General features: G+C 45.7%; 2 protein-coding genes across 8 annotated transcripts in view; one reads left to right on the forward strand and one right to left on the reverse strand.

The window, feature by feature from the left end:
* Positions 1–12,698, reverse strand: part of LOC127600482 (uncharacterized) — a 26,386-nt gene extending 13,688 nt beyond the window's left edge. The window contains exons 1-11 of one of the 2 annotated variants that reach the window (XM_052065082.1): positions 12,547–12,698; positions 8,286–8,392; positions 7,194–7,402; positions 5,813–5,936; positions 5,429–5,550; positions 4,384–4,470; positions 3,324–3,413; positions 2,984–3,072; positions 1,830–2,043; positions 1,587–1,709; positions 1,150–1,315 (exon numbers count right to left, since the gene is read on the reverse strand). In XM_052065082.1, the coding sequence (XP_051921042.1) occupies positions 1,150–1,315; positions 1,587–1,709; positions 1,830–2,043; positions 2,984–3,072; positions 3,324–3,413; positions 4,384–4,470; positions 5,429–5,550; positions 5,813–5,936; positions 7,194–7,402; positions 8,286–8,392; positions 12,547–12,606 (1,391 nt within the window). In that variant the 5' untranslated portion in view covers positions 12,607–12,698. Of the gene's footprint in view, positions 1–1,149; positions 1,316–1,586; positions 1,710–1,829; positions 2,044–2,983; positions 3,073–3,323; positions 3,414–4,383; positions 4,471–5,428; positions 5,551–5,812; positions 5,937–7,193; positions 7,403–8,285; positions 8,393–10,703; positions 10,990–12,546 lie in introns of those variants that run through there. The other variant, XM_052065081.1, reaches the window with a different exon arrangement.
* Positions 12,616–23,407, forward strand: LOC127600497 (zinc finger protein 384-like). Of its 6 annotated transcripts, none has more exons than XM_052065116.1 (11): positions 12,618–12,758; positions 13,461–13,552; positions 14,346–14,413; positions 15,414–15,642; positions 15,909–16,019; positions 16,316–16,446; positions 17,146–17,237; positions 17,726–17,950; positions 20,750–20,917; positions 20,999–21,077; positions 22,767–23,407. In XM_052065116.1, the coding sequence occupies exons 2-11, from the start codon at positions 13,489–13,491 to the stop codon at positions 23,388–23,390; spliced, it is 1,791 nt and encodes a 596-aa protein (XP_051921076.1). In that variant the 5' UTR covers positions 12,618–12,758; positions 13,461–13,488; the 3' UTR covers positions 23,391–23,407. The 6 variants fall into 6 exon arrangements, with proteins under 6 accessions (XP_051921078.1, XP_051921076.1, XP_051921077.1 ...); XM_052065117.1 differs by lacking the exon at positions 12,618–12,758 and adding an exon at positions 12,813–12,830; XM_052065120.1 differs by lacking the exon at positions 12,618–12,758 and having other exon boundaries at positions 13,335–13,552; positions 22,767–22,925; positions 23,046–23,407.
* Positions 23,408–23,630: the final 223 nt, after the last annotated feature.

The following is a 23,630-nucleotide window of genomic DNA, read 5'->3' on the forward strand; positions in this document are numbered from 1 at the left end:
CACGTTTTCTGAGTTTGAATGTATCTTCATAGGAATCCGTTATGTGGTCAAATTATTGCTCATTTAGGATTCAGGAGGTCAACCTGAACTAAATACATGTTGAAATGTGTGCATAAGTCCTGATACATGATGCCCATTACGTCGATCGCCGTCGACGGGCAGCTCGACGATCGCGGACTGTTTGCCAGCCGATCGCGAGGGGTGGAGAGGAGTAAAAAAAAAACAACTAACAAACATTTGTACGGCTCTGTGCATGTTAGTAATATTTTTTTTGTGTGTGTTAATGCACACTGCACCCTCATCGTCTCACTTTCACACAAATAAAATAAAGTGTGTCTTACTGCTACGGGCTTTTTTGTTTGTTACTTTAGATTCTTGTCGTTTTCAGGACTTTGTTTGTTCTGGATTTAGTTTCCCCAGTTCACTGACTGACTTAGGAACTTGGAAGTCGTCTTTTTCGGTTGCTTTTGCGTGTTGACGTTTAGGTCAAGTCCAAACCAGCGGGTCTTCGTTTCAAGACGGTCCCGACAGAAGTAGTTTCGAACGGCGCGCGATGAACTCGTTTGTGCAGTGGCGTAGGAATGTGGGGAAGGAGGCTTCATTTTGTTGTCCTTCCTGTTTTTTTTTTTTTTTAAATTGCTTTATTTACGGTCACGATTGTGTTGTCAGCGCGTGATGTCCTGAGGTTCATAATAGCAGGAAAGTGGTTCATCCCCCGTTTGTAGAGGAGTTACTTTTTGAAATATTATCGTTGGCAATGAAGAAGCATTTTAGGGAGGGTGCCAATTACTCGCCGTTCAGGGCCAAAGAAAGTGTTGGATCTTCACCCATGCACCTGTCAAGTCATGGGTGAAGAAACTCGGCGTTTGGTGTGCGTTATTTAAATTAGACCGTAACATTTTCTGACAGGGAGCTCACAAAAAAAAAGTAGTTTAATTTCACACTTGATGGGTGGGCTGACACTCCAGAGACCCTCAGATGTGCTTAGCAATTAAAACGTCCCATTAAACAAATGCAATTAGCAATGCAAGGGGAGAAAAAATGAATATGCAAATGAGGGAATATCATTGACCGGTCTGAACCAAATGCAAACTCCCCCGCTTTTTTTTTTTTTTTTTTTTTTGCCCTCTTTGAAAGACGGCGGCTTACCTTTGCTTTCTGGAGGCAGGGAGCTGCTCCCACACCACGAGGTCGCGCCCGCCGCTGACCCAGCGGTGGTCGCCGCTCCCCGTGGTCCACGCGGCGAAGCAAAGCATTCTGGGGGCTCGGGGCCAGGTCAGAGAGGCCAGGTAGTGACACTGAGGCAGGGAGAACACTGCAGGGAGAGAGACCAAGGAACTTTTTCTCAAAATAAGAATCGCTTGCCGATTGAACGACGACTGAATTTCACTTTCTCATGAAAATCGCTCCCCGTTGTCAAGTTCAACAAATGTCAAAGCGCTCAATCAAATGTTCTGCCTGTAATTCACACCTTTTGAGTTTGAAGGGACCCCCCCCCCCCAAAAAAAAAGTTCTCATAATCATGATACATTTGAAAATAAGCGTCGTCCTGGATCAGACGTGCGCCTTTCGAGTGAAGCACTCACAGTTGAGCGTGCTCTCGCCATTGGCCACGTCGTAGCAGGAGCCAATGAGGAGGCCGGCTGTCTGGTGCACGCAGTCGGTCACCCCGGTGACGCTGCTGTGATTGGTCAGTCTGGAAACCGTTCCTGCCGTCGGTGCACAGATGCGAGTGAAATGTGAAATCTCGCCAGCCCCCGCGGCCTCCGGTCGTCCTGGCCGTTGGATTTGTTCTTCACGCGACGCGATGACTCGAAAGCCCCACTCACCCGTGATCCAGTGCAGGATGTTGATCCAGGGCCGCCCGTACGCGAGCAGCACTCTCTCCCCGCGGGGACTGAGGGCCAGCCGCCCCCCCGCGCAACCCGTCACCTGACCGCTCCAGCCGTGCAGCAGTCTCAGGGGGTCTCGCTGGCGACAGCGGTTCTCCCACACGGACACCCCTCCGTCGGACGAGCCGCTGAACACCAGCGGACCCTGGCACTGCGGAGTGCCACGCGGTTGTCATGGTGACGCGTGTGTACCGTACTCACCGCTTGTGCTTCCAAGGGGCAACGGTTTAGAAATAAAGGGGGTGGGGGGGTACGCTGGGAGAGATGGACAATGACAGCTCGAATGCCTCAGGCGTACTGCGATGATGATTGCAAATTGAATCAAAGCAGCTCGGCATTTCAATAATCAGAAAAAAATTTTAAAAAGGCTTTTGCTGTACATTTGGCCGGCTTACACGTTAACAAAAGCCCATTTGGAAGCAATAAACGGGCTCCAATCAGACGCGGCAGCTGGATTTTTTCCAAAGGCTTTTTCTACAGACACGTTTCTTGAAAGTGTGTCCTCGCGCGCTACTAACAGAGGGAGGAACATTTGTTTTCATGTCTTTCACATCCTCAAGCAAGCAGCTTAAAAATAACCCAGTCAGGAAGGTGGACCGCCATACAGGAGTTTCTTTCACAAAAATCCTCCTGGGAAAGGATGGAGGCCCAAACTCTTTGGAAAATGGCAGCCGCGAGAAACCAGCGCAAGAAGGTGACGTTGCGGTACTAGCTTCACTCAGACAAAACGGGTCCAAATATTGTCACCAAAATGGGGATGTGCGATCAACGTCATGTCACTCTATTCCCAAAATACATTTGAACAAACAAATAGCAAAGAATAGACAGAGCCTTGTCCAACAGAAGCTTTTTTTCCCCTCTTTTCGTTTAGTTCCTGAGGGTAAGTTGGCCACTAGAGGGCGCCTCGGTATCGGCCGCTGTTGCTAGTCGCCATAGCATTGAAATAAAGCCGCGATCGAGCGCTAGCCGATACCATCTCTTGTCTGTATTATCTTGCCCGCCTCCTTCTTTTCGTCAAATATCAGACTTGCCTTTCCATCAAGTCTTTTGAGTAGTTCTCTGTCTGTCGCCATGGCGATAGCGCCGCTTACCTGAATGGAGGTGACGGCTTCCTGGTGTGCGTTGATTGATTGGCAGTTATCCAAAGTGCGCCAGCTCCAGGCTTGAACCTTGCCCCCGTCTGCGGAGCCGGGGGGTGTGACAGAGTGCCAAGTTAACGCTCGGCGACAGGCGCGCGGCGGCCATTAACGCCAGTCACGGCCGACGCACCTGAGCTCCTCCGCCTGGCCTAAATTGGGCGGCAATGTGTGCGCTAGCCGCTCACACGTAACCGGCGCATTCATCTTCCTGCTCGCTACGCTGCTTGATAGCACATTCCTTTGTCTACGGTGGACTTTGATTGACGGAGTATTTGGTTACACACACACACACCTGATCCAGTTACGATGTAGCCGTCGCCCTCGGGCACAAAGCTGAGCGCTGTCACAGCGTTGAACGTGTAGATAGACTTCACACACTGGCCTGCGTGGGAGGAAAGGAAAGGGATGTTACGGGCTTAATTGCCAGCCCGCAGACCACTGCTCACACAAACATAAAAGACGGTTGCTAGCATCACACAAAGGCAATTTTGAGCAACATTTGCGCCAAGCAGTACATTTGGAGAATTGTGTGCGTGTGTGTGTGTGACATAAGCAGACAAAAGATTTCATTGATGTTCAATTGCGCCTAAATCCTTTTCTTTACTGTCCTTTGTTTTTGCCTTTGATGAAAAATGCTCTTTAGAATGTGTTGTACACGGCCGCGCTCGTCTAAATATGCCGTAATATTGCAGTTGTTTCATGTGAATTTTTATCAAGCTCAGAGGGTGGACATTTTGCGACTTGCCGGAAGCCGCCGGCGGCCATTTTGCATTGTCACTCGCTAAGCGTTCCTAACGTGAATACATGGATTCTCTCGGCAGCGTTTTCATGTTATTTTCTGTCCGTACGGTGAGAACCCCACAGTGCGTGGTTGTACCAAGACGTCTGGGAGAAGCTCTTCATGCGTTTTTCATCGGCAAGAATGGGATTATAAATTTTCTCTTACAAGGTTCATCTCCGAGTGCTATGCAACGATTCGTCTACATTGCTTTGTCAGCACCATCCACAATGAAAGGAAAGAAAAGCATGCAGGGATCCTGATATAAAACGCCCACTGCTTTGTTTTCAGCGAGGGGGAAAAAATATATATAACTGAATCCGTCCGTCACGATGGCAATGTAAGATGGCCGCCGTTTGACTTCAGCTCCAAGGAACCAATTAGTATTGCAGTCATATGTGTGCTTGAGATGGACAAAAACGAGCGAATTTGGCTGCTTAATTTAGATTCCGTAAACGGGATTTTTATCTGAGTGCTTTGTTTACACGAGATGTGTCGCACAAAACAACCGCAGTTTGTGGCCCAACCGACGTCACCGTCGATGAAAGCCCATCTTGAACCGTCTTCGGCTTACCGATGCTCAGGGCCCAGATCTTGACGTTGCAGTCTGCCGAGCCGCTCAAAATGAACCTCTCGTCGTCTGGCAATGACAGCGACCAGGCTGCGGGGGGGAGAGGGGGTGGGGGGGGGGGGGCAAGAGGGGATTACATAACCGTAAATAAGTGCTTTATTTATGCTTCTGTCGGGACGAGGTAATAGACGAGACGTATCGAGGGGCATAAGTTCAAGTGTTCTCACTCACTCAGGCAGTCAGACAGACACAAGAGTCTCATTTCTCTCTGGACTTGATGTGATGAAGCGCTTCAATAATTAAAACGCTGCACACATCCGTCGACATGTACCGTACTTGGACGTGTGCGTATACAGTGAACCCTCATCTATCGTGGGAGACGAGTTACAGACGCACTCGCGTTGGATGAAAAACGGGGTGAAAATGCGAGTGATTGGCTTTCGTCTGAAAACGGTTTTTAATTGACCTTTAGATGTGAAAATATGGCAGCAAAGCACCACTTTTTTCTAAACGAACCTCCTCAACTAACCTTAAGATGCCATAGAACGGCGGCACTTTAGTGTAAATGAAGCTTCGCGACTCAATTCAACGTAGTTGCTTGGCAGCAAGATGTCACACGATGGCAGCAATGCACTACGTTTGTCCAAAAGAAGCTCCCCAACTAATTTCGACAGTTCTTGGCATCAAGATGCCATCGGATTCTGGCAAAGCACTACGTTTGTCTAAGTGGAGCTCCTCCACTCACGTTGACGTAGTTCATGCCAGGAATCAAGATATGACTAGATGGCTGCAAGGCAATAAGTAACTCTTTTAATTAATTTAATTTAAATTAATTAAATTTAATTAATAACACTTTTTCTTTTTTTTTCTTTCTTCAACACGTTCATTAAATAAAATGAAATTTGGGGTGTACCAAAAATCAATCTGAATGGAAAAGTCAGTTTTGATTCAACAGAGCGTGCTTTCACCAGATTCTGTAAAAAGGCAACGATGGCTTAAGAAAATAAATAAATCCGCAAATAGCGGGAAGGGAAGGTTGTGTCCTCACCTAGCTTTTTGCAGTACTCGGCGGGAGGGGCAGACAGGCTGGTAACCCCGCCGGTGTGACCCCCCAGGTTCTTGTGCTCCGTTGCCGTGGGAACGTGCCACACCTTGACGGTCGTATCGCGGCTTGAAGGTTGGGGGGGGGGGGGGGGATGAAGCGAGCGCGGGAGTCAAGAGTTCCGATAAAATGCAACGAGATCTGAGGCGAGCGATCGGAACGTGTGGAACATAAAGCAGCGGGCGCAAAGAGAGACCGTGAAATGTTACAGTCGGGGTAATGCAAAGTCATAAAGCTCACACACACAAAACGTTGAATAATGCATGAGACCCTCAAATTCCGCTCACACATTCACGATGCTATTCAAATGATTTATGCGAGCATTTTTACCTGCCAGAAATCACCAGGTTGTCAACGGCGAGCACGCAGGTGATGATGTCATTGTGACCCTCCAACAGCCTCAAGCGGAACTTTGCCTTCTGCCAACATGTTTTCAGGGATGTCAGCTCGGAATCTGAATGAATAGGAACACGTTTGGCCTGAATTTTGTTCCTCGTGTTTTTTTTTGGGGGGGGGGTTCTTATTAGCTCTTTTAAGATCTTCAAACACCAGCAAAGGTGATGGTCAACCCCCCCACCCCCCCAAAAAAAAATAATTTTGCATAAGAGAGATTAATCGACAAAATATTCTCAGAGTCAAATGTTCTCCCAAAATTCATATCTTCCTTGTTCTAAGTGTTCTGTAATCTGCCGAATATCGTAATCGTCAGCCTCAAAATAAAATATCCATTGGGCCCGACTAAACATTATCGCAGCACCAGGAACCTAATTCTACTGTCTCTTCGATGTAACTTTATTTTCATAAATTCTCAAAATTATTCATTCATTCATTCATTCATTCATTCATCTTCCGTACCGCTTGATCCTCACTAGGGTCGCGGGGGGTGCTGGAGCGTATCCCAGCTGTCTCCGGGCAGTAGGCGGGGGACACCCTGAATCGGTTGCCAGCCAATCGCAGGGCACACAGAGACGAACAACCATCCACGCTCACACTCACACCTAGGGACAATTTAGAGTGTTCAATCAGCCTGCCACGCATGTTTTTGGAATGTGGGAGGAAACCGGAGCACCCGGAGAAAACCCACGCAGGCCCGGGGAGAACATGCAAACTGCACACAGGGAGGCCGGAGCTGGAATCGAACCCGGTACCTCTGCACTGTGAAGCCGACGGGCTAACCACTGGACTACCGGGCCGCCTTCTCAAAATTATTATTATTATTATTCACATGTGAGTTAGGTGTCAAACTCAAGGCCCCGGGGCCCAGATCTGGCCCGCCATATCATTTTCTGCGGCCCGGGAGAGCAAATCAAGCATGTCAACTTTTCCATGATGCTTGCTAAAAGTCTGAACCAAAATTTAAGATTGTCACATGTAATCCTTCATTACATCGAGATATTGCAAACATGATCTCATATTTCGTACTTATTACAGGAACGTAAACAATGGCTGAACTAACCATTATTCTTGACTTCGGATTTCAAAACTGGTTATCCACCAATTTGTTGTGCACTGTACATGTAATGTGTGGAGGTGATCAAACATTCATCATAATGGCCCGCTCGGGGAAACCGTAACCGCAATATGACCCACTACAAGAATTAGTTTGACACCCCTGTTTTAGAGGGGGTGGAGGGGAGAAAAGAAATATATATAGCTCACTGCCAGTCTGTTTTTTGATGGTCATTGTTGGGTTGTGTTCAATTCAGCCCACCTTCTCCTGCCAGTTGCCTTCCATTCGCGTCCCGTCCCGGACGTGACACCGCCATGACATTCTGCGGCCTTTGGTGGCAGCGAGCCGTCCCCCCGACGGCTCCTGTCGCTCTCGGCGTGGCAGGCGGCGCTGGCCCGGCTTCCTCCAGGCCCCTCAAGATCTTGGAGGCCGGGGGCGCTTGTGATGGAAGGACCTCGGGGGCGTCCTCCCTGTGCCAGTGCGCAAAAAAAGGAGGGCTGAATGAATAAGCATGAAGGAGAGAAGAGGCACCGTGGGGGTCGTGTCAGGTCAAGATTGAAATGTCTTCCTTTGCCTTGACCCATATTTGCGATTTCTTTTTTAAATCAATTGCGAGACGTGATGACATGATTGATCAATCCTTGTGATCAGTGAGGCCTCAAATGTACATGTTCTTGCTATTGTAAAAAAAAAAAAAAGCATTACTATGTAATTACTATGTACTGTATGTAATATGTGAGATTTTTTTCTACCAACTGGCTGATCCTCCTACAAGCTCCTCCCCCCAAATATTGAGATTGTGCGGGGCTTCACTGTCTAATGTATTATTTAAAATCCTCGAGACCAATGCAGAGTCTGATATTTAGCGGAGTAAAATTCAGATCACTGATTAAATCGTGTTTATTTGAGTGTAATATTTAGATCACTCAGTAGTTTAGTTTTTTTTAGGTGGCATTTGGTCTGAATGATTCGCGGACTACTGGCCTCGTGGAAAACGTGCGGCGGCTCCAGTAAAAGTTGGGAAACACTGAGCTCTAGGACGCTATGTTGCGCTGAGCTAGCCTACCTGTTGTGTCTCCCGCTGATCAAAATGAACGCCATCTGTGTGTTTTGTTCACTTGGATGTTAATAACCAAACATGATTTCATTTATCCGCCTTGGGGGGGCGGTTCATAGTACCGAACGCATCCCATACTGAGCAGGAGAAAGTTCACTTGAGTTCTTAAAGGCAGTGTACACACACACACACACACACACACACACAAAGGCACGCTAAAAAGATCAAATGCTTCCACGTCAATGTTTGGACTAATGACGCTTCTCTCCATCTGGCCCTGGCCGCCTCACGCTTACGCTGCTCTTTTCATGTCGGCCTCCGGGCTCCCAGGGGCTTGTTGCGGGCCACAGAGCTGCAGCTGAAGCTCCGCCAATCTGCACCGCAGCTCCTCCTTCCTGGAGATCTGAGAAGGAGACGGCGAGAAATTGGCTGTAAAGCAAGCCGGCGCGTCCACAGGTTGTTAGTCGGCGCAGCCGCTCTATTCCGCGCGGCTTGCTTTTAATATCGCGTCAACAAGCCAAGCCGCGCCCGTCTGGCTGTCTTGAGTTTTATAGTGTCTGAATTAAGGCGAGTGACTTTGCATTAAGTGTCTCTTTGCCGGGTTTGAGGAGCACTCTGTCTATTACTCACAGGAGAATGAAGAGAGAGAGAAAAAGAAAAGGGTCAGCTGACTCTGGTTTGTTTTCAGAGAAGAGCTTCATTTCTATTTAATTTTTCAGCATTGTTGAATGATGTCATATAGTTTGCTCACATCGTACAGCAAGTCTATACAGTGCGCACGTCGACAGATCTTTTCTGATGGTTTTCCTTTTCTCTTGAGTTGTACAAGGTTTTTCAGTCATTTTGCTCTGTCACCAAAGGAAAAAGAAGATTTGATCAGGCGTGTGGAGACGTTTTGTATCCATTGTCTCGCAGCTGTACAGTACGTAGTAAAAACATGAGTGTCATATTAATACATTTAAATGATTATGCATGTCCACTCATCCACTTTCTAATCTGTTAACCCTCGCAAGGGTCACGGGCTGCCAGTACATAAATGTAATTATTCTGTACCTCATTTAAAATTTGTTAATCTTTGAAAGACTAGCAATTGTTTAAAAATGGTTGATTCATTAAAAGGTTTTGACATCGCAGTAGTTTTGACAGCAAAGATGAGAAGTTGTGCTTTGTACACTGGGATTTTTGCTCTATACTAATGCCCGGTGCAGAGTCCTCATTAAGTGTGATTTGAAAAAACACAACATGCAGTGTGGCGTCTTTGAAAGCTACCCATTTTGAAATGTTGCACATAAACAAGCGGCACTAAAGTGTCGGGTGAACGCAGATCGATCACCCTGTAACAGCCCACAATACAATTGCTTTATCTTCTGACTTCCAATTAGGAACAGCCAGGAAAGTTCACAACATTACAGGGTTTAGGGATTTAAAAAATCAACACACTTCTGTTCAAATGCCAGGTTTTTGTGGTATAGAAAAAAAAAATGAGCTCGAGATAAACAATTCAAAAACCTTTTCTACCATAAATCGTTAATGGGAGAGGAAGTAAAAATAAACAACTGCTATCATATGGTTGTGGCTGTGTTCACATTTAAACTTCAAGTCATCATAGCCTGGACACCATTGAAAGTGCTGATGATGATCCCCAAATAAAGTTCAGCTGTTCTTGTTTGCGTTTCCTGACATTTTTTGCAGTCATGTTTTCGAACACAATCCATTGTCCGCATAGAGCTTCCACATCATCCTGGGGGGAGATCCCAGTGCTCAGAGTTATCAATTATCAGTTATGCCAAGAGTTTGAATGTGAATGGTTATTGCTGAACACAGCGACATCCCCAGTTATAAGAGGGTGTGCACACTTGTGCAACCAGTTGTTTCTTTCCCCCAGTCCCTCTCGAAAATATGTTTCCCGACCAATAGAGTGTACACTTCACATTAATGGCAAAAAGGTGTTGAAATGATTTATCGAAGTCTATTTTTATGTATCGCAAAAATCTGCCATTTTCACAGCGGCGTGTGGACTTTTTATACGCTGTTGGTGTGCAAGTCTCATCGCTAAAGGCTGTGAATACTTGTGCAAAAGTATATTTTTAAATACATTTGCAAGAGGGGCGCCCGGTAGTCCAGTGGTTAGCACGTCGACTTCACAACACAGAGGTACCGGGTTCAATTCCAGCTCCGGCCTCCCTGTGTGGAGTTTGCATGTTCTCCCCGGGCCTGCGTGGGTTTTCTCCGGGTACTCCGGTTTCCTCCCACATTCCAAAAACATGTGTGGCAGGCTGATTGATCTCTCTAAAATTGTCCCTAGGTGTGAATGTGAGCGTGGATGGTTGTTTGTCTCTGTGTGCCCTGCGATTGGCTGGCAACCGATTCAGGGTGTCCGCCGCCTACTGCCCGATGACAGCTGGGATAGGCTCCAGCACCCCCCGTGACCCTAGTGTCGATCAGGCGGTTCGGAAAATGGATGGATGGACATTTGCAAGAGTGTAAAATAGCGTTATGAGTACAATAAATGGTCAAATGAATGAAGCCAAATTTGAAAACAAGCCTTGAAGGGAACGTGGAAAAAGTGATGCACTGTGAATATTTGCACTCGTCGTCATTATTTTAAACAGAATCGCCATTTCGTACATTGATGTGTTTTGTTAAAGCTTGCTGATGTTACTGATGTTCCTCGACGCAACCAGAAAATGAACAAAATAAGCGTCTTCGTATACCTTGAATCTTTCCTCGGGGTTGAGATCGATTTTTATTTCCAGATTCTCAATCTGCCTCAACTTCTTCTGCAGTTTCCTCACCTCCCCCATTTGGCCCTCAAATCTCCTCTGCTTGGATGACTAACACGCGAACTCTCAAAGTGGAAGCTGTCGTTAAGGAGGGGAAAGGGAGAAAACGCGTAGGTTTATCATTAAAACGGCGCTAAGCTGATTTGAACGGCGATCGGGGAATGAAGACTTTGGGCAAACGTGTCGCCGGATGTTGATGCGGAAGACGTGTCGATCTGCTCCCACAGCGACACCACGTGGACAGTTTTGGAAAGACGTGGAGGCCACCTGTCGCCCTCTCCATTCTTTAATCTGACATACCGCGCATATTTACGTTTCATTAAGAGGCCTTTATAGTTTGTTGCGTTCGTTTACCCCCTCCCCTTATAAAATGCGTACAAAATGTATTGATACAACACTTTAAAAACAACTTGAGCGGCACACAAAGCTTTGTTCATAAATAAAAGTCAAACATGTAAAAACAAAGACGGTTAAAACAATACATTATTAACATAAAACACTAAAACAATCCAAAATCGAATGCCATATTTATATAAAATTGTATATGTATAATAAAAGAAAGCTATATTTTAATTTCTTTATTGCTTATACATACATTCATTATGTACGATTACCAAAATACAATTATTTTATTGTTGACAAACTATTTTTTAAGTAATCAATAAACTGATTAAACGTACACTTTTTGTGTTAATACGTATTTTTAAAGCATCATCTACAAATGACCCGTCTTTAAAAAATAATGTGGTTCATAAGCACAAAGATTTGCCCACCCTTGGTCTACAAAGTCGATTCACCTATTGTCCCTGTCCATGTTCTAAAACAAAATTGCACACATTCATTTTTTTTATTATTGCATGAAAAAATGACAAAAATAGCTTCGTACTGTTTCAAGTTTAGATGTCAAGTCAAGTCAACAACAGTATTTATAGAGCACTTTCAAACAGCCATCGCTGCATACAAAGTGCTGTACATGGAGCGATTTAACATATACAATAAACAGTAAGACGAATCAGTAATAAGTAATAAGTAATAAGGCGGTAGAAAGCACCAAGCAGTAAAACCAATAGCAAATCTAAATCATGCTGAGTCAAACGCCAAAGAATACAAGTGAGTTTTGAGGAGGGATTTAAAGATGGGCAGCGAGGAGGCTTGCCGAATGTTCAGTGGGAGGTCATTCCAGAGAGATGGACCAGCAACAGAAAAGGCTCGATCCCCTCTGAGCCTCAGTTTAGTTCTTGGTACGTCTAGCAAAGACTGGTCCACAGACCTGAGGCGCCGGGCAGGGGTGTAGGGGCGTATGAGCTCAGAGAGGTAAGGTGGCGCGAGATTATTCAGAGATTTGAAAACAAAGAGGAGGATCTTAAAAATAATTCTAAAATGAATGGGGAGCCAGTGAAGGGATGCCAAAGTAGGAGTTATATGCTCCCTCTTACGAGTACCAGTCAAGAGGTGTATAGATAGAAAAATACATAAAGGATATGGATTCAGGTTAAATTTAGAATTATTTCTGTACGTAATCAATAATAAAAAAAAATACGTTTTTCCTTAACGAGTATTTGTTTCTACAACAGTACCCGAAGGCAACACTACTGGTTCCAAAGCCGAAATAGTAACGCGGTAAGTGTCAAAAATGTACATTTTATAAATTTAAAAAAGTTTAATGAGTGCCACAAGGTGAATGGGAAATAATATTTAAATTATTTGCAATTGTATCTATTTATTTTCATTTAAAAAGCGGTGCTATTGCAGGACGTGACGTAATCGTGTTCACCTCCTTTTGTCTGACGAGCTCATCCGGAGGAAGTGAAGCGCCATCCGAGGCGGCCACCATCCGAGGAAGAAAAAAAAATCTTGAAAAAAAAAAGGAACTTCATCGTTTTTTTTTTTTTTTTTAAATACACACATGTTGGAATTGTGTCCGAATTGAGGCGGACGAACGATTTTCAGGGTGGGGGCGGGAGACCGATTGGACGGTACAATCGGGTAAAGAGCTGCTCTTGATCATGTTGTGCGATTGCTTGCTACATTTGCATGACTCGGCAGGAGGAAGTGTGTGTATGTGCGCCCGCGCGTACGTGTGGACGCGCTTGTTTTTTTCCTCTTTTTTTTTTAAATCATCCGTTTCTTTTATTTTTTGCTCTTTATTTGTTGCTCGCACGTTGACACCCGCGCTATTGCTCGTTGCTAACATGCTAACCCGAACACGTCGGGCCCGATTAGATAACCTCAATTTAAACGCCACTTTTGTGTATGGTCCTTAACACACTGTTGTCATTTCAAGAATATTATTGGAATTTGGAGCGAATAGCCTTTTAAAACGAATGTAGTTCAATGTAAAAGCACTTACATTTACGGATACTTGAGGCCACACGTTGCTAATAGGCTAAAAATAATCTGCATTCTGAACATTTGACTGGTTTGACATTACTGACTTTGGCTATTCGGTATACCGCACGAGTTAAAATATTTCATACTCGGTGTGTCATTGATAAACGACGCACAATTGGGCTTTTAAAACATGTTCAAAACAACAATAGTTTCATAGGGTGTTGATAACCGTTTAATTGTGCTTTGTTTTTAACAGGACTTTCTTAAAATTGTGTCCCAAACTTCCTCTTTTTTTTTTTTTTGTTCCTTGACCCTTTTGTGACTCTTGTGCCTTTTATCTTTTGGTGTGTTGCACAGAAGCCTCACTGTTGTCACTGGGTGACAAATGTCAATAGCGTTGCAGGGCCGATTTTTAGATCAGCGTGATCGGGGCGGGAATTCCCGGCCAGGCAAGATAAATAATTCCTTCCCAGTTTTCTGAGAATGCTCTGACTCAGATGTGCAATATAATAAAGGCTGTTTGAATGCTGAGCCACAGCAAAGGGGAATGGATTGATGTATATAACAAAAATATTTTGGCCCTACTAAATTATAGGATATGCCATCTCAGTTGGATTTACATACTCATTATAATGGGCGTTTTTAAATGCAATTCTCAACATGTAAAGCACAATAGAAGGTTTGTGACTATGATAGTTTGAACACTGATATGTGTAAGTAAAGCTAGGGCAAGTGTAACTGGAACTCTGCACTAGAACTCCGCAGTAACTAAAAGCTCCATACCGCCGATCCATTTGAGAGTGATAAAGCGCATACTAACTTGAGGTTGTTGAGCATCCTACTTTTGCTCTTGCAGCCTTTAAACGAATCATATTGGGTGTCGGAGCAGTGTGAGGGAAATTGAGGTTCTCAAACTGGTAGTGAACTGCAGCTCAGGGACAGAAAACGTTTGTCATTTGGTGAGCCACAGGCAAGGTAGCTTACAAAACCTTTCAAATGCTGATGGCCTGACCTATGTCAGAGTGATACCTGAAACCAAACAGACTAAATGAAGTGTCATGTGACTTTTGGGACACACTGTATAATGGTACCATGAAATATATTATGACTTATGTCACAGTAGATGTCTCAATAATACAAATCATCCACCATTTTTGTCACAACGCATCATTATTTCTCCAGTGTAATATGTCACAATTTGGACATTTCAACCTGACGAAATTGTTGTTGTTTTACCTGCAGGAATAATGGAAGATTCTCATTTTAACTCATCCTATTTCTGGTCTCCCATCCCCACTGTGCCTGGACAGGTAGGCTATATTCATTTGACTTATGCCCAAGCTCAGAAACCATTTAAACCGGACCAAACCGGAGATGTTTTGTAAAGAAGTGGTCAAGTGTAATTTTTCTGTTGGAGCACCCAACTCGACGCACCTGCCTACTTTTGTTGAAGAAATTAGGAGCAAATCCTACGGACTTCTTTTCACTTCTCTTTGTATGCTAGATGGTATATTCAAATGACAAAACCCTTAGCAGTAATAGCAATGTAAAAATAGCTGGCCGAATTCAACAACTCTTGAATATTTGACTAATTTGGATAATAATCTCTATACTTTTATCGGGAGGGCGAGAGAGAGACGGCTCAGGATGCTATCGAGGTGTTTTGCCATGCTGGGTGTGTTCCATTTCAGCATTGTGATGGCAGTTGTTCAAATCAAAGGATTTTTTGGGGGGAGGGGGGGGGGGTCGGAGAAGCTCTGTAGCACCTCCAATGAGAACGAGACCTGTCAGCCAGGAGTCTCTGCACTTCTGCAAGTGTAAATGTGGCCCGGAGGTTTTGGAGCTTTTCGCACAATTTTACCCGCAACTTTCCCAAGTCTGTTTTGCTTGACCTTACACTTGGCATTCAAGTAACCAAACCAAGCACATAGATGACATGTTAAGGCCTGGCCTCAAATAATTTTTTTTCTCCAAATCTTCAAAAGCTTTTTTTTTTTAAGCTGTGTGTGACAGACCCCACACATTTTTTACGCATGTAAATATGATCCCGCATGTTGGCTCATTTTATCCTCCTATATCACCAGAGTAGTGAAGTGGGAGGAGGTAGAAATATTTTGGGGAAATGACTGCTCGACTAAAGATGACGTGGCGGCGCTCAATGAATGAAGCGTCTGCGTGGCTGAATTACATACCTGACTTAAACCCGCATACGAAAGACGCTCAGATCGAATTTGAAAAGGTCCAATCCATGTCGCGTATGGGCAAAAAAAATAAATTGTAATTGCTTGTTGTGTGACGCCTTGCGCGCAGCTGGAGAATGCCGTCTTCCTGAACAAAGTGAAAGAACAGCAGGAAAAGAGCGCCTCCTTCCCGCCTTCCTCGGCGTCGCACTACCAAACGACGCTGCTCACCATCCCCACGCCGGGAGGCAAGACAGATGGCGGCGGGCACCCCCCCGGCACCTCCCACCTGCACCCGCCGCACAGCAGCCAGAACATCACCGTGCTGCCAGTCCCCTCCACGGGCATCATGACGGCAGGTGAGTCCCTTTTCCCCGCCCCCCCCCACCCCCACTTTGATTTGGACTCTGAATTGGCAACAGCCAAAACGACATATAGGAGCCATGAAGGGCCCTCTGCATTAAGTGAACGCAAGAGACTTCCACATGAGCAAAATGAGCGCTTCCCATTTTTATCGCTACTTCTCACTTTCTGACCTTTTCCATCCAAAGCGTCTCTGTCCACAGTGAGCAATGTTGTTGTTGTTTGTTTTTTTTTCTTGTCTTTTTGCGCGCGTGCTGTGCAGCGGGACTGGTCATCACGACTCCCCAAGGAACCTTGGTGTCTCCCACGTCCTCGCAGTCCTTTGTGTCCACGCATCCGACCACCATGATTGTCTCCGCCGTTCATTCTCAAGGTAAAACGCACCACAAAATATTTTTAGCGCTCAAGCGGTGCTTCTCAGTGACTTTGGCCAACAGCAAAGTTGAGCTCAGACATCCGTGGGTTTTCTCCGGGTACTCTGGTTTCCTCCCACATTCCAAAAACATTGCACGGCAGGCCGATTGAACGCTCTAAATTGTCCCGAGGTGTGAGAGTGAGCGTGGATGATTGTTCGTCTCTGTGTGCCCTGCGATTTATTTTCTTATTTAAGCATGTCAGGTTTTTGAGAGTTTGACCTTTAAAATACCATTTTGTTCCAATTTTCCAAAGACAAAAAAGAAGACGGTACGCCCCACGTTGTGGTAATGCCAGCGCCGTCCAAGCGAGGCCGCAAGAAGAAGAGCATGGTGGGAGCGGGCAACGAAACGGTCATACTGGCTCAGCTCAGCGCTGGCGGACAGGTGAGAGACCGACTCTGGTGCCATAAAACAACAACAACAACAACAACAACAAAACATCAAGTTGTACTCGTGCAAAGAAATCCGGACATTTCTGCTGTAATCGTTTTTGTATCACTTTTTGTTATTAAAAATTCCCCCTCCTATTTTCCTCTTTTTCGACTTAAACGACAGTACAAAGGGGCACAAGGAATGGAAAGAAATAACACTCTGAGGATTCCAAAGAGCAATGGCGTCATTTTAGGAGGGAAAAAAAAAAGACTTTTTTGGGGGGGTCCCATGTCCCCCACATCCCCCACTAACTAAAAGTATAGTGCTGCGGTACAAAAGGTCACACTCAAATAAAAAAAGGCCAAATATCTCCAATCTCTGAAAATATAAATAGATTTTTTCCCCCTGCTGGTGGTGGTGAATATTACATATGGACGTACGCGTCAAACATCAAAGCATATGAGGGAAGAGCGGTTAAAATTGCACGACTGTCCGTGTTTTCCTGTTAAGTGTTGTGTTTATTATTTTACGTTGTGTTAACTGCTTTGTTGCAGCTGCTGTGAAAGCGCTACATGAATCGCTCAAATGCAACCTAAATGCTCAACTGAAAACCCGAATCATACAAAACTTCACGAGATCGCAACTTTTCAAAGTCAAGCCCGTCAGGAGCGGTCCGGCGCGCTCCATTTATTTATTTTGTTTTCTGGGCAGGTGACCTCTTTGCATCACCACACGCGGGATCCGTACGACGTGTCCAATGAGGACGACGAGCCCGGGCTGAAGGACAGCACGAAAACCTACAGGTACGCGGCTCCCGCGCGCATCCCGCCGTTCTTCGCTTGAACTTGCGGGATGCGAGCGCGCCTTCAGTCGAGCCGCTGGAGGCGGCGTCACTTTGCCCGCATGTCGGACCGCGACCGACGCGCCCGCTTCGTCCCCCCCCCCCCCCCCCCCCCCCGCTTCTTGTGTTTGACGCACACAAGTCCATGGAGAACTCTGCCATTTGTGTGCCGCATAGTCCGCCCGCCCTCTACCGCACGGCATGCGCATTGACTTTTTTTACGGTACCGACGTGCCTTTTCACCTCTTCTGCTTTCACTGATATCTCCCTCGACATCTTTCCCCTGTGTCTCATTTTAATCACCCCTCGATTCGTGTCTGTGCTTCACCATCCTGCCCTTTCCTTTGCTTCGCCGTCTCGTCGTTTGTCTTGCCCCTCCCCCCCGATGACCCTACCCCGCCCCCGCCCACTTCCCCCCCCCCCCCATTTCTGTGTCTCTCCCGCCTGTAGGTGCCGGATGTGCGCGGCGACCTTCTTCAGTAAGTCTGACATGCAGATCCACTCCAAGTCGCACACAGAGGCCAAACCTCACAAGTGTCCGCACTGCGCCAAGTCGTTCGCCAACTCCAGCTACCTGGCGCAGCACATCCGCATCCACAGCGGGGCCAAGCCTTACACCTGCTCCTACTGCCAGAAATCATTCAGGCAGCTCAGTCACTTACAGCAGCACTCACGGTACTGCAGACGCCCCTCTCGTGCCCTCCGCCCGCCTTCCAGCCCCCTCACCTAAGTCCACGCTTGCCCCCCCCCCCACTCCCCTCTCTGTACCGTGGTATGCATATCGCGCATATCACCGGGCCATTTGAATGTCGGCTTGCATGGCGGAGACCCTCCCTCCAAAAAACTCCCCGGACATCTTTTTTTTTTTTTTTTTTTTTCAAGAGAGGCGGCCAATCGGGCTGGGTTCGGAATCGCACCCTCTCTGCGCTTTTGCCGAGAGTTTGCCATTTTGTAGTTGATTGGAAGTTGCCCCCGTGTTCTTGTTATGTGAACGAGGACGAATCAACAAGCAACAAATCTGAATTGGGCCTCGTGCGACGTGAGTGTATTTTAACACCCCCCCCCCCCCCCAAAAAAAAGACTTGAAATGCGTTTTGGTTCAAATGTAGTTTATTTGTAGAGCTCAGTTCATGCGCCAGGCAGCTCCATAAAAACTTGAAATTAAAACCCCTGGAGTGCAGCTAACTATGTTTTCGTATGCTCTCCGGATGGATTTGAACATTTGCAGACTTGAGGCTGGAGCACTGTGTCCCGTACTTTTCGCAGCATGAAAACGTCAACGCAGGAAGACGTTCGCAGAGGCCGAGAGGGTTCATACGTGGCGACAAAAAAAAAAACACTACACTTGAAAGTTGTAAAACAACCTGCTCTTCAAAATAAGATGCCAGTGGACTGTAGTTGCGTCCAAAAAACTTCAATATACAAATGTGCTGTAGTTAGTGTAGAACCAGCATGTTAAAAAAACAACTTAGTGAGTAGGGAATGAATGAATGAATGATTCGGAGCGCAGCCTCAGGTTTCTCTAAATTGAGCATCTAAAGTACGACTACTTCATGAAAAACAGAAATACAAAGTACAATACACCTAATTTTTTTTTTATATCTTGCTTGACACGATTCCTCAACTAATGGCCCATCCCAAGTAAACGGCTGTTGTCATCCACTTATGAACGCCTTCCTTCTGCGTCAAATGTTCATTTTGCCCAAATAACAATTTAATTGGTGGCTTGAAAACGGAACAGCACGACAAAGTCGCCGGGGAAGTTCACGTTTGATTGCCGCTCCACAATTCATCACACTTTCCTTCGTATAATTAGACGTTGGATTTGCCGCCACCTAAAATGATCCGAACACGCAAATCGTTTCATTAACCGCTCCAGCCCCCTCCCCTTACTTTTTCCTTACCTTTCGTCAAGAAAGTGTTGTCACGTGGCCGTCGCTGCTCCAAACTGCCAATTGTTCACAACAATCTCTTTTCCGATTGCTCTTTAATCACCTAACGGATGTCATTGTCAACACTTTGCTCTCCTTTTTCCATTGACGTGCCCTCTCATTTGCCTCTGCCTGACCGCTTGTTCTTGCCATCTCTCTGTTCTGTCTGCGCTTTCCCCTGCACAATTACTTTCACCTTTTAAACCATTCATGTTTTTGTTGAATAATGTCCCGCCATTAATACTCGTTGTCTGTGTGAAATAACCATGTGCTGCCCTGCTCTGCTCTACTTTTTTTTTTGTTTGTTTTTTTTTTGGTGCTGCTCGTTCATCCTCCCGTTGCCAGCAAGCGTTTGCACACAGTCGGTGTTTGCACAAGCCCAATCATGCATGCGCATTCTTGACATGTGCTTTGTGAAGCTGTGTACACACACACACACACAGACACGCCCCCCCCACCCCATTCGCAAATTCCAATTTGAATAACTTTGCCGCTTCGCTGTGTGCATGTTTGCCATTCTCGTTGATTTGTTGTCAGCACAGATTTGAATTATGATTACCTTAAAATGGTGGCTGTGGGGCGATGGCCGCTTTATTCTTTTTGTCCGTAATATGAAACGGTATGAATGGTCTGTTGTAATTTGGATTCAGTGAACGCGACGATGTGCAGTGGCCACATGTCACAGTCTGCTGGTTATGTTCCACATAATGCGAGGTTGTCTTCACTTCAGCGTTTCCTCCACTTTTCTAAAAAAAAATTGGGACCAGATAAAAATTTGCCAGGAATTGGAACTTTTATAGTTGCCACAAGACATTGGCAAAGCACTACGCGCCGAGATGGCACAAGTTGGCTGCAAAGCATGGCATGGAACGTCCCGATTCACTTCAACACAGTTCCCTGGCACCGAGACGGCGCCAGGGAACTGTGTTGGGGTTGATCCATTTTGGTGTGCACCAAATGTTCTGAGCTCCGCGCCACTCGCTCCTTGTATCAACAATAATGTCTACACTTACTAGGTGTCAATTTGAGGGACGGTTGGATTTGGGGGGCTGGGGGGGGTTAGAGGGAAGGAAACTCTTTGAGGACATTTTTTCCCAAATAATTTTATTTGGGAAATTTTATTTATTATAAAAATAATGATTATAAAAAAGAATTTTATTTATTATAAATAAATTTGGCATTTATTTATAATGAATAATTTTAATATTGAATCTTTGTACAAAATTGGATTTCATCTCCCGTAAAAATCTCTTAAAAGTGCCTTTTATTTTTCAGAATCCACCATGTAGGAAAATATTTTGAAATGCTGAAGCAGCAAAGTTTCTGAACACAAATTTGCTGCAATCATAAACGACTCTCATTTCATCATCACCAGAACGACACTTTTTGTTACCGCACCCCCCCCCCCCCCCCCCACCCCGTCCCCTCGCTGATGTGTGTTCATCACTTAGTAATATGCTGACAATTTTAGACCACATGTTGTGGAATTTGACCTCTAAAAATAGCTGTGGTGTCTCTCCCCCCCTCCCCCCACCTCCATCAGCAACCACACGGAGTCGAAGCCTCACAAGTGTCCCCATTGCACCAAGTCCTTCGCCAACTCCAGCTACCTGGCCCAGCACCTCCGCATCCACACGGGCGTGAAGCCCTACACCTGCTCCTATTGCCAGAAATCATTCAGGCAGCTCAGTCACCTACAGCAGCACAACAGGTAAAAACGCTCGGGTGGGGCTGGGGGGGCGTTTGCTCTTTGGCTCTGTGCACTCACTCAATAATTGTGCTTTTAAATCAGGATTCATACCGGAGATCGGCCGTACAAGTGTACGCACGCTGGATGTGAGAAATCCTTCACGCAGCTCTCCAATTTACAGGTGAGGGGCTTTCCTGCATTATTCACTGAAAAATTCACCTCATCGCTGGTTGTTCTCGGGCCAAAGCCCTGACATATAAATGCACCGTGGTGCCTTGACTTCTGTCTGATTTTTATTCATTTTGTTTGGGTTGACTTGTGAGCAAAACTCCACCCAGCACACTTTGCAACAAGCAACAGTTGGGCGAATTGCTCAAAAAAATGAGGCTCCGAGCTTCTTGGCAGTTACTTTACAGTTGAAGATTACTGCCAAATATTGGGATCGGCACCAGCCACCCCAAAAATCCATATCAGTTGGGCCCTACTTGTTATATTTTTGTGTGTGTGTGTTGATTCTCTTTTAATTTTTTTTTTTTTAATAATTGTTTGTTTTAGGGGGAAAGCTAGAACAGATTAATGACATTTCCTCGCATTTTAATGGTGGAACGATGTTTTGTGCTACAGTGTGGTCATGGAATAAATTAAAATCATAAGCCAGGCGTGTCAAAATGTATTTTTGTTGCAGTTAGTTTTCCTCGGAGGGCCATTCTATATAAATGTGTGAGCCACTTTCTCAATTTTTTACAAATGCAGTACACAACAAATAGTTGGATGACTTGTTTTGCCATCAGATGTCAAGAATATATTTTTTTCAACCCTTAAAGTTGCTGTAAAAATGCTTGCAATATCTCCATGTTATTTATTGCCTAGGACAACTTGGAACATTGGTACAGATTTTAACAAGCATCGGGCAAGTCGATTTAGTATCGCGGGCCACATAGAAGGCTGCGGCGGGCCACATCTGGCCCCTCGGCCTCGAGTTAGATTTTTTTTCTCAATTTATATGAACAAAGGAGCCATGAGGGAGATGGCGGAATTATGATGGGGAAACGAAGCGTTGCTCGACATATAATGATGATGACACGCCTCATTGCCATGTGTAATAAATAATAATAAATAGAATAATAGCTAATAATAAATGGAAAGGCTGAAATGCGAGCATTTCTTATCATACCGTATGCAGTATCTTTACAATATCCTGGTCAAATAGCTAGTATATATTTTTTAAATCTTTGCCTTCATATCTCTTGTTCTGTCTCAAACCCTGAGTCGGGTGAAAGGTCATGAAAATAAAATCTATTGTCAAATAAATCTTCCCTGAAGGGACAGGAAATACTGATTTTATAAACACAATCTTCCACAGTGTTTTGGTTTTGCAGATCATTTCCGAAAAGAATTCTTACTTCATTAGTACATCAATTTGCTTTATAGCAGGCCATTTTTAACTTTCTTGTTTTTTTTTTGTTTGTTTGTTTTTCTTAATGCGGAAAATCTCAAGCTTTCAAGCCGCAGAATCTGAATTGTTTACCGTGGAATCAACGGGTTTTCCCCGGGGGACTAATTAGGCTCAGGAACTCTTACGTTAAAGTGAGAAGACATTGCCACGATCTTGTGTTAACTACAATTAATAATCCTTTGTTAATTACTGTGTGTGGATTTCACTATTGGCAACGGGGCTCACCCATGCACAAATCAGATTCCCTGGGGGGCGGGGTTGGGGGGGTTGGGGGGGTGACTTTCCTAAATGTGTCACTTGAATCATGCTGTGCAAATCCAGCCTTAGACATGTTCCAAAACGTCTCACTGTGTTCTTAACCCTCCTCCACCCCACCCTCCAACAACAACCCCCCCCCCACCGGTCCTAATAAAGTCCCATCGACGTCAGCACAACAAAGACAAACCTTACAAGTGCTCCAACTGCAACAAAGGCTACGTGGACGCCGCCAGCCTGGAGGTGCACATGTCCAAACACACGGTCAGGCATGCCCGGATCTACTCGTGCGGCCTCTGCAACCGCACGTACACCTCAGTAAGACCAATATGCATTTGTGAAGAGAATTCCCAGTGGCCTCAGTGGTGCCACACGCCTGCCAGCTACTTTACACCGTATAGTCACATGTCCGCTGTCTCCCCTCTACCCTCACCCCAGGAGACGTATCTTGTGAAACACATGGAGAAACACGGCCAAGAGCAGTTGAATGCTTCGGACGCCGTGGCGGCGCAGCAGAGCCAAAGCCAGGCGGCCCGCGCTCAGTCCGGAGCTCGGGGCCAGGCGGAAAGCTCAGAAGGCGCGACAAGCCGAGCCGGACACGGCCAAGGCGGCTACGGCCAGCCGGACGCCATGCCCTGTCCCTTTGACCTGCACCAGTACAAGACGGTGTCGGCAGGAGACATCCAGTACAAACCCGTCGGCGTGTCGGACATTCCCTCCCACAAGGACCTCTGTCTAACTGTGTCGTCTTCCAGTATCCAAGTGGAGCACCTCAACTCGTAAAAGACGGAGGCGGGGGGGGGAGGAAAAAACGCAGAGGACATAAAAGCAATACTAAAACGGAATGGGGAACTTTTGGAACTGTGCCTGGGAATGTTTTTTTTTTTGTTTTTTTGTTTCACCAACAGGACAAGCAACGTGTGTCCTCGCGGAGGGAAATGTGTGTGAAAGGCCGCCGTGAAAAGATTTACAGTCCATCACAGTGATGGTTTAAAAATGGAAACGAAAAGGATGCGAGAGAGT

This window comes from Hippocampus zosterae, chromosome 5, assembly GCF_025434085.1.
Source record: "Hippocampus zosterae strain Florida chromosome 5, ASM2543408v3, whole genome shotgun sequence".
Classification (NCBI taxonomy): domain Eukaryota; kingdom Metazoa; phylum Chordata; class Actinopteri; order Syngnathiformes; family Syngnathidae; genus Hippocampus; species Hippocampus zosterae.